This window comes from Canis lupus, chromosome 2 (genome assembly GCF_011100685.1).
Source record: "Canis lupus familiaris isolate Mischka breed German Shepherd chromosome 2, alternate assembly UU_Cfam_GSD_1.0, whole genome shotgun sequence".
Taxonomy (NCBI): Eukaryota; Metazoa; Chordata; class Mammalia; order Carnivora; family Canidae; genus Canis; species Canis lupus.
The window spans coordinates 23,521,763-23,531,707 of record NC_049223.1 but is presented as its reverse complement, the minus strand read 5'-3'; the positions used below and the strand labels follow the sequence as shown (position 1 = coordinate 23,531,707).

General features: G+C 41.5%; 1 protein-coding gene across 2 annotated transcripts in view; it reads right to left on the bottom strand.

Annotated features, from left to right (window-relative positions):
- Positions 1-2,825: 2,825 nt before the first annotated feature.
- Positions 2,826-9,945, bottom strand: part of UPF2 (UPF2 regulator of nonsense mediated mRNA decay) — a 102,836-nt gene continuing 95,716 nt past the window's right edge. For both annotated transcript variants that reach the window (XM_038530131.1, XM_038530130.1), the window contains one exon: positions 2,826-4,132. In XM_038530131.1, coding sequence (XP_038386059.1) covers positions 4,123-4,132 — 10 coding nt within the window. In that variant the 3' untranslated portion in view covers positions 2,826-4,122. The remainder of the gene's footprint in view (positions 4,133-9,945) is intronic.

Genomic DNA, 9,945 nt, shown 5'->3' with positions numbered 1-9,945 from the left:
TTTTGAAATTTATTTTAAATGGATCCTACTTCAATTTTGTTTTCATTTAAAACAAGTCTAAGGACAAGCACCAGACGGAGAGCTCGATGCAGCCACACAACGTAAAAGGGATGCTTTAATGAGAGGTTGTACAGATAAAATGTTTGGGGTTCTTTAAAAATCAAACTTGAGAAATAAACTTAGAGCTGTGTGGGAAACCTCACATTTAAAATCCGAGAACCCAAAAAAAATAAAATAAAATCCGAGAACCCAAAAAAAAAAAAAATAAAATCCGAGAAGCCACCCAAAAAAATCCGAGAACCCCAATTTTGTAAAACTGAGTGTAGGAATTGGCCCTCCCCCAGATAATTCGGAAGGCCCCTGCAAGAGCAGCCACGATGTCGCAGAACCGTCCCTCAACCACAGCTCATTGGCCCAAGGTCAGAAGCCTGTGCCAACTGGGGCCAGCCACTGCGTGTATGCAGATGTGGTTGCAAACCATCAAGTCGTCTCTCTATCTACAGACGGAACACTCAGCAGATGTCAGCAGCCAAGTTGATGGTGAATGCTATCAACTGAATCATGTCCCCCAAATTTCATAGGTTGGACCACCAACCCCCAGTGTGACTATGGTTATTTGGGAGGGGCCTCTAAAGGAGATAACTAAGGTTAAATGAGGTCATAGGATGAGGCCCTAATGTGATAGGGGTGGTGTCCTTACAAAGAAAGATGTAAAGAACATGGAAAATGCAGAGAGGGAAGGCCACGTGAGGATATTGTGAGGTCAGCCAGAGAGAGAGGCCTCACCAGAACATGAGTGTGTGGCACTTTGACCTTGAGCTTCCAACCTCCACAACTGTGAGAAGAAATGCTGTTTAAGCCGCCCACTCTATGATGGCAGCCTGAGGAGACTTAAGACAGTTAAGGAAGAAAAGAGTGGAGGAGCAGAGAGCACATGTGGATTCAGACTGCATATAGTTATTTTAAAGTCCAACAATACTCCTGTGTTGGTTTCAAACTTTAGGATTCTTATAGTCTCCCGTGCGTTTAAGCAAATGCAAATCTTCTGTTTGCAACTACATAGCACACTGGGCTTCTGGATAGCTAAAAGGTCATCCATAAATGTAAAACTTTTAAACCAGTTTAGAAGGAAACACAAGATGTTTCACCTCTGCCTTTTATAAGAGATTTTGCTGCTTTTTAAACGTTAGGTTTTCCATTATAAGTGCTATTAAGATTTTATACACTACAGTGGGAGTTATTAGGAAATCTGAGGGCTCTCTTTGCCATTGGCCTCACCACTTTGGGCCTATTTCCTTCCTATAAAAAAAAGAATGTTATTTCTGCGGATTACCAAAATTCTGATTACCACCAATGACTGACTTCACTACATCAAGTGGTGTGAAGTCACCGCACCCTGCAAGATGATTCACCATCTGTTCACTGTTTCTTCCGGGACTGACATTCCACACGCTCCAGGACCACCAGCCTGGCTCTGCACCATGCTCTCTTATCTTTTGTGTGTGTCTTGCTCACGTGATTGTTAGGTTTCTAGTCCTGCTCCTCTTCACCTCCTCCAGCTACTGCATACTACCATTGTCCTTCCTTCCTTCTGTCTGGCCTGGAGGTTCACATGGGGATGTTTGTGGTGACTATATGCAGAGTCAGAGAATGCAAGGTATGGGCAACTCCCACAGCAGAGTGCAGGCACTCACCTAAAGAGGGACTTTTGGGCTGCCAAGAGGCCTTTTTGGCTCATTAGTTCCCAAACAGAATCAAAGGATCAAAGTCTGGTATCTGATCTGTTAACACCTGCTCATCTTTGATGGGCCATAAGAGGAAAAAGAGGCCTAAAACACTGTGACAAAGTTATGAGAATCAGAATGTTTCCTAGAAGTCAGGAGGCTTCCCTTATTTATTTTTAACATAAGCAAGCTTGCTGGTGGTTAACACATAAACTATCTTCCATGGTGCTATTTTGTCACCAGTAATCTACCTTTGTTCCAGTAATCTAACTGAATAAAGTACCCATGCTACACACCATCTTGTTTGGTCCACTTTCTTGATGGTTCCCACAACATGTGACACCCACTAGTGACCTTACTCTTTCTAAATGAAAGACTGAAGGTGAATTATCACAGCTAATTTTCAGATACTCTCTGCCTTGTACATGATACACATTAGAATTAACCTTGGCTCCCTCTAACAATTTAAAACTTAGAATACAAAAAAAAAAAAAAAAGTAAACCATTGTCCCCAACACAGAATCACAAGTAATGGCATATCGAACAATGATAAAGATGGAGATGAGGGTGGGAACATGGGGTTAGGGAATTAAGTGGAGTTTTGAAACTTCCTTTTCTAATTCAAAGTTTATTTCTTTTCAAATCTGATGACTCTCAGATGAATTTTTAGAAATTTTAGCAATAGTGATTACAATCATTTTTTTTGGATTGTGTAAGGCTGCCTTGAAATGGAACACCTGGAAAGAAACTGAAAACAATGGTTCTTGTGATTCCCTTCTGAGTCGCACAGAAGCTTTTGTCAACCGTGCTGCACACACATGGTAAGACTGTGAACACTGCCTCACGCTGGGCCAGGCTGTGTCAACCTGTCCCATCCTAACCAGCTTTAAGCCCGTTCTGAAAATGCTTATTCTACTCGACTCCGTGGCTTCCCTCTGCACAAACCCATGGGCGAGCTGACCAGGCACCCAGGAAAACCATGCAAACACAGGAATGGTCTGAGACTGTCGGAAAGGACAGGGGTGACCCTGGAAGACACAGATCTACACATTTAATGAATTTCCAAAACCCAAGCCAAATAAAAAACGCAACCATGCCAAATCTAAATTACAACACTTTATTGCAGCATCGGCAAAGGTCAGATTTCTGAAGCTGGTGAAGATCGGGCAGCATTTCCATGTGAAATGTTACAACTTTACAAGTTTTGTGTCTTATTTAATTCTACATGCAGAAACTGAAACATGGTAAAAGAAAAAATGCAAAATAGCTAGAAAAAAAGATGTAATCAAGTTGTAGCATACGGAGGTGCTCTTCAACTTAATTTACTATGCCTACCGGAAAGCCAACGGAAGACAACTACCCTAATAAATTAACAGATCGCCAGAAACAGACTAAGAACCCTCATTTCTATTTAGTGGGGCTGGGGTGGGGGTGGGGGAACAAAACAAACAAAACAAAACAAAAACAAAAACAAACGCAAAATAAAAGCTCTACTGTTTCCATACTTTGTTTAGAGACAGAGGCTGTAAACCCATGAAGGTCAACAAAATCTTCTGATCCCCTTCTTGTTGTCCTTCGTCCATTTCCTGTGACATGCTGACCGCACGCTGTTTGTTTTCAATGATACTTACAATGGGCTCAAATCTCCCTGTTCTTGGGCTGGTGTCAGACTCCCCTAAGCCATCTGAACTCATGCTCTTGGTATAGCAAAAGTCTTCACATTTTTCTTTTACCCTAATAGGCAACTTCGTATTACTGACTCTGATGGATAAAACTGATTTTCTCCCTCATCCCTTGTTCCTCTTGAAACAAATTCCTAAACAAAAGCCTTCCTGGTGGATTATCTGGTATTTGGTTATCTTTCATCATTTTGTTGTCCTGCATGTAAGTTTTTACTAGAAGATTTTACTGCTTGCTCTATACTTTTCTACTGTAGTCCTGGAGCCCCCAAATGTATCTTCTTCCAACATGGGATGTTCAATTCAGAGACACTGTAACTCAAATCAAATTTAAACCTCAAGTTCATTTCCCCCATACCATTACCATCACAACCGTCTCTTCTCTGGCTCAGTCATCTCACTGACGCTCTTCTGGGTGTAACTGCTCAGGAGTCAAGTTAACCGTCTCATTTCTTGACTGCCATTCTCAAGAGAAGATTAACCCTCACGTGATTTCCATTACAAAAGGCCTTTCCGCCTTATCTGGAAGCGTCGGCTTGTTCCGGTGTTGGCAGAGGCTGCTGTTCCCGCCTCATGGCCCCAGCCTGTCCCAGGTTTAGATTCGCAACTCTCTAGACCGACATGCTGAGATGTGTCCACTGCTCTCATTCAATTGCTGGAGGACTCCACTATCCACAACATCAGATACAGGACCTAATGAAATGACACGTGCTGCTGGATCAACGTCTCCTGGAGGCACAAACAGGGCAATGTTAAAAAGAACTAGTACTGAGGGCAAGCTTGTGGTAAGAAAAGGCCCCCTCAACACCACCAACCACTGTTTTATGAATGCCTCCCAGGTAAATCGGTGTTTCTTAATGAGCACATACACTCCTACTGGACTAAGAAACAACAGGAGCAGAGGGCCATCAGAAAGAGCAATTCTGATGGCCGGCAGGTGGGTGGTCCCTGGAGTCTCTGCTATAATTACTTTCTAAAAAGCTGAGTATAGGGTTGGTGTCCCCAAGTCCCCAGGCTGAAGTCTAATGCCAGCACCTCAGGATGCGACCAAACTTGGGAAGAGTCAGTGCAGATGCAATTTGTTAAGAAAAGGCCACACTGAGGTAGGCCAGGCCCCTGGTCCAGCCTGTGTCCTCCTAAGGAGGGGAAATGTGGACAGAGACACACTTATAGGGAGAATGCCAGGTGATGATGGAGCTGCAGGGATCAACAGTACTTCAGAGCCAAGAGATGCAAAGACAGGCCAAGCAGCAGAAGCTAAGGGAGGGACCCTGAACAGACCCTCCTTCACAGTGCTCAGGAGGAGGCAAACCTGTGGATGCCTGTCCACCATGGCCTGTCAGTCAATGTGTGCTACTTCCTTCCGGCGGTGCTAGCTAACAGTTCACTACTCACAAAAGCAGCTTACGTGAGCGAGAAACTGATTTCGAAGAATGAGATGCGAATATGGAAAAGTATCTTTGGCTGGATAGATCTATAACAGGACTGGAACTGAACGGAACAAGTTCAATAACACAAGTATCCCCTGAGAGAAAGAAAGTCTTTTTCCTGAAGTCAAGACCAATGGTCTAAGATAGAGTATTTTAAATAAGTACAATAAATGACAGGAAAAGAAATGTCCAGTCTTTCATAAGATAAATATATCCCTTAATATAGGCTAGAATGTCATTTGACTGCTTTATAGGCAAACAGTCATTTTGAGAGATTTAAAAATTTAAGAGCTCAAAAAGTAATTTAAATGTACACTTTGGATTAAGCATTATTCTACAAGGGACACTATTTACAACATAAATATCATTTATTTAGGTTTACACAGGGACATAAAGAAAATACCTAATAAAAAAATGCACATCTTTTCAAGATGGATCAAAAAAATTCTGATAGTGTAACTCCATAGTCAGAGTGTGATCTTTGTTCCAGCAGTTTTGACATCACCTGGGAGATGTTAGAAACGAGTGAGAAGAAGCAGTTTAGTATGAGTCACTATGGTTAAAATATAGTATTTTAGGGGCACCTGGGTGGCTCAGTTGATTGAGAGGCCAACTCTTGATTAAGGCTCAGGTCAGGATCTCAGGGCCGTGAGACTGAGCCTCACATCGGGCTCCATGCTGGATGTGGAACCACTTAGGACTCATTCTCCCTCTGCCCTCCCACCGTCCTCAGCTCAGGCATGTACTCTGTCTAAAAAATATATATATATACATATAATGTAATTTTAAAGTTTAAGGAGCACTGGTCTAATTCATATGAATTTTAGCACAGAAACCGTATCAGCACTAACACTTGCCAAAGTTGTGAAGTTTCACAGTATTTTCAACACTGGCAGAGTAGAAAACTACCTTTTCTGCATTGGTTAACTATTTTACTAGAACACTATTGCCATTTTAACTCATTATAAGCAAATGCTTATGCTGTTAGGGCATCACTGCCCAGTGAGAATGGCTGCAACTTTAATTTACAGCTTATTTTAAGAATTCCTTGTGATTAGAAAAATTTTACATCATTATAACTAATGTCTAGGAACCTATCAAAATCTGCTTTAATAACAATGTCCAAATGAATTTTCACCTTATCTGCCATATAACATTGACAATATTAATAACTAATTTTAAAAAATAAACAGTAGTCATGTTAAGAGTCAAGTTGAAAACAGTTTCTCAGACCTGATTCGAGTTTTCTCCTTCCTCCTGTTTAGGGATTCACCTCACAGCACGTTGTCCCTAAGGGATCTGATGAACCACTGCTCCAGATACACATCTTTCTATGGTCTGGCCCAGTGTTAAAAATAGAATAAAAAAGAGGTGCCAAACCACCAGGAGACTTCACCCCACCAGTTATGTTCCTTCAAATGACATTTCTTCACTTAAAACTTATGTTTAAAAAAATGGTTGGGGATCCCTGGGTGGCTCAGCGATTTGGCACCTGCCTTAGGCCCAGGGTGTGATACTGGGGTCCCAGGATCTAGTCCCACATCGGGCTCCCTGCAGGGAGCCTGCTTCTCCCTCTGCCTGTGTCTCTGCCTCTCTCTCTCTGCGTCTCATGAATAAATAAAATCTTAAAAAAAAAAAAAAAGTCAAAGAACATTTAGTGTTTGAATGGGTCAAAAACTTAGGTTTCTGTGATTGCTTATTCATGTTCACTCACATCTGTATTATAAGAGCACTGGCTTTAAAAATATTATAATAATACCTCAGAGAGAGAGCCATTTTTTAAGAATGATGGACAAGTTAGCATTTTTTATTAAGTTATGGCTTCAAGAAATAATTTAAAACAGGAAGAGATAATAGCTCAAGAATTGGACTTTCACAAAATCAGGAAACGAGGAAAGAGGGAGCAAAGCTTAGGGAAAAAGTTTATTAGATGACTAAATACAGATTTTTAAAAAGATTTTTATTTATTTATTTATTCATGAGAGACACACACACACACAGAGAGAGAGAGAGGCAGAGACACAGGCAGAGGTAGAAGCAGGCTCCATGCAGGCAGCCTGATGTGGGACTCGATCCCGGGACTCCAGGATCACGTCCTGGGCCAAAGGCAGGCACTAAACTGCTGGGCCACCCAGGGATGCCCTAAATACAGATTTTTAAAAGTTTCTTTGTCCATTCCACAAATATTAATTGCGCATTTACTATGTGCTAGGCACAAGAGCTACAGAATTATAAAAAAACAAGACAAGGCTTCATTTCTGCTCTCAATCTTCAGTCTCACGAGATTTAGATAAAGACATGGTAGCAAGTGATGGATTACACGGGATAAGATCTGTAGAAATATACAGTGAATGAGGGCAGCATATACGCACCAACCTACATCAGATTTGAAGAATATCAAGGTAAGATCTGAAAGAAGAGCAGGAGATATCCCTAAAGGAAAGCATGAGAAAGTTCCAAACAGAGAACATTAACTAGAAGGATTAAAAGGCCAGCTTCGTTTGGAATAGAGGAAGAGAAAGAGTTAAGGCCAATAAGGTAAATACAACCAACCACCCCCAGTTCATGTAGGGCCATGGTAACCGAGTTTAGGAGTTTGGACTTTATCCTATAAGCCATGAGGAGCCACTGGTTTTAAGCAGAAAAGTTCATTTACCCAGACAACAGATGTACATTTTAGAAAGAACATGTGAGTACATCAATGAGAAGGAATTGGAAGGGGCTGATATTGGAGACTGAGAAGTAGATCAGGGGACTGCTAGCAGCAATCCTACAAGAGGTGATGGTAGCTTGATCTAGCTTGATCTACCTCCTCCAGCAGTGGAGGTAGAATAAATAGGCAAGTGTGAGAAGCATTCAGTAGTAGAATCAAGATTTGTTAATTAACTAGATATGGGAACCGAGGGAGACAACAGTCCAAACTTTTCTAGTGTGGACAACTGGCCCGGCAGTGCCTCCACTTGCTGAGCCAGAGAAGATAGGAGGACAGAGGCTGGGAGCAGGTGACATACCTTCTAGGTGGTTGTTTAGAAGACAGGTGGATATACAGTCAGAAACGAAAATGTGTGACCTGAGCTGGAGCAAGGGAAGATAACTGGGTCACAGGAGGGAAGGACACCTCCCACGGAGAGTATGCAGGGGTAGGAGTGAAGGGGCTAGGACTGACCCTGAGGGACACCAGCATCTCCAGGCAGAGGCTAGTCCATAAAGGAGTCAGGAGACAGGAGGAGGAGTCAAGGAGGAAGAGAAAGACCAGAAGACAGGAGAGCCACATGAGTCCAGAGAAGAGAGTATGTCAAGGAGGGGTCCACATGCTAAGTGCTGGTGAGGCAGCCTGAAAGAGACAGAATGGACCCCTGGGAGGCGGCTGGGGGCAGGCAGGAGACTGCAGTCAGCCACAGCAGTGAGAGGTGAGGAGTAAAGAGCAAATATGGCCAATCCTTCCAAGTTTGGTTAAATAGCGCTGGAGGGAGGGGAAGAAACAAGAAGTTAACAAAGAGAATTTTGAAAAACTGAGTAACTGGTAGCAAACTAAGAAAGCCATACGTTTGTGTTCATCTATCACACATCTATTAGCATATAAGTTTAGACATCTGTTTTCCCATATTTTTTTTCCCTGTTGCTTAAGAAATGCCTGGTACTTAATAAATTTTCAATGACTTTTTCAAATAAATATATGACTTGGACTTGAAAGAATTAGCTCTTTCAAATACTTATACTTAGTTTTCCTACTGGACCAGAAGCTTGTGCATAAAGACTTTGTCCTTTTTTGTACTTTTTAATTTGGCATGGTGCAGAACTGAACCCGTGGTAAGTGCAGTAGGAGTGAGGTAAGCTCAGGGGGGCAAATCATATTGCGAGTATCAATTAGGCATCAAATGTCATAGTTACTGATTCTTAAGTCTACCCAAACATTTAAAAATTAGGAAAATGTACTATATTTGCACTGTGATTCAAGACAGACTAGGTATTAATAGAAATAATCCCATTCAGAGATGTGAAGCTCTAACATGGAAAAGCAAAGTTGATGGAAAATATCAAGATAAAAACATTCTAATAGTTCTGTTCACCTATCATGAGAAGAGAAATGGGTATTATCAAGAATACTGATACATATTTAATGCTCTGTAAAGAAATGTAAAAGCAGAAAAATAAAATTTTCATGGCCTGTTAAAACTACCTAGCTTCTACGTTTTAGTAGCAATAAAAGGTTTTATTAAAGGACTTTAATGAAGTGTGAATAATTAAAAATGACCTAATATCTTATGCCTAATTAGATGAACTTGTACTTCAGTTCTAACTTGGATTTCTAAAAACATTATACTCACTAGATGTTAAAAAATAGACCCCTTAACTGCTATGACAAATTAATGTTCTAACCTGTAATTTGATTAGTTGTCTGAGCATATAGGTCAAAGAAAAAAGTTATCAAGAACACATAAACAGGGGATCCCTGGATGGCTCAGTGGTTTAGCGCCTGCCTTCAGCCCAGGGTGTGATCCTGGAGTCCCAGATTGAGTCCCACATTGGGCTCCCTGCATGGAGCCGGCTTCTCCCTCTGCCTGTGTCTCTGCCTCTCTCTCTCTGTGTGTCTCTCATGAATAAATAAATAAAATCTTAAAAGAAAAAAAAAAAAAAAGAAGAACATGCAAAGAGAGTGAAGACAAGACAGAGACTCCTGTACTTTCTCGGCACTGTTGTCCACAAATAATGAACTATTCTGCTCCCAACCCTTAGCATACTCCTTCCACATCTACTTTGCTCACCCCCAAGAGCAAGTGACATCCTTGGGACTCTTTTACGTCCTTAGCCTAAACACTAATATCTTGAAAATCAGTAAAGCAGCAAAGCCAATGTCACCTTTGATTATAACCTGACCACAAGACAGAAAATTGAGTTGATGGTATGGGTCTTTAGATCAAATCCCAGAAGAACTTTATTTTTTTTTAATATTTATTTATTTATTCATGAGAGAGAGGGGAGAGAGAGAGAGAGAGAGAGAGAGAGAGAGAGAGAGAGAGAGAGAGGGGCTCTTCGCAGGGAGCCCAATGCAGGACTCAATTCCAGATCCTGGGATCACTCCCTGAGCCAAAGGCAGACACTCAACCACTG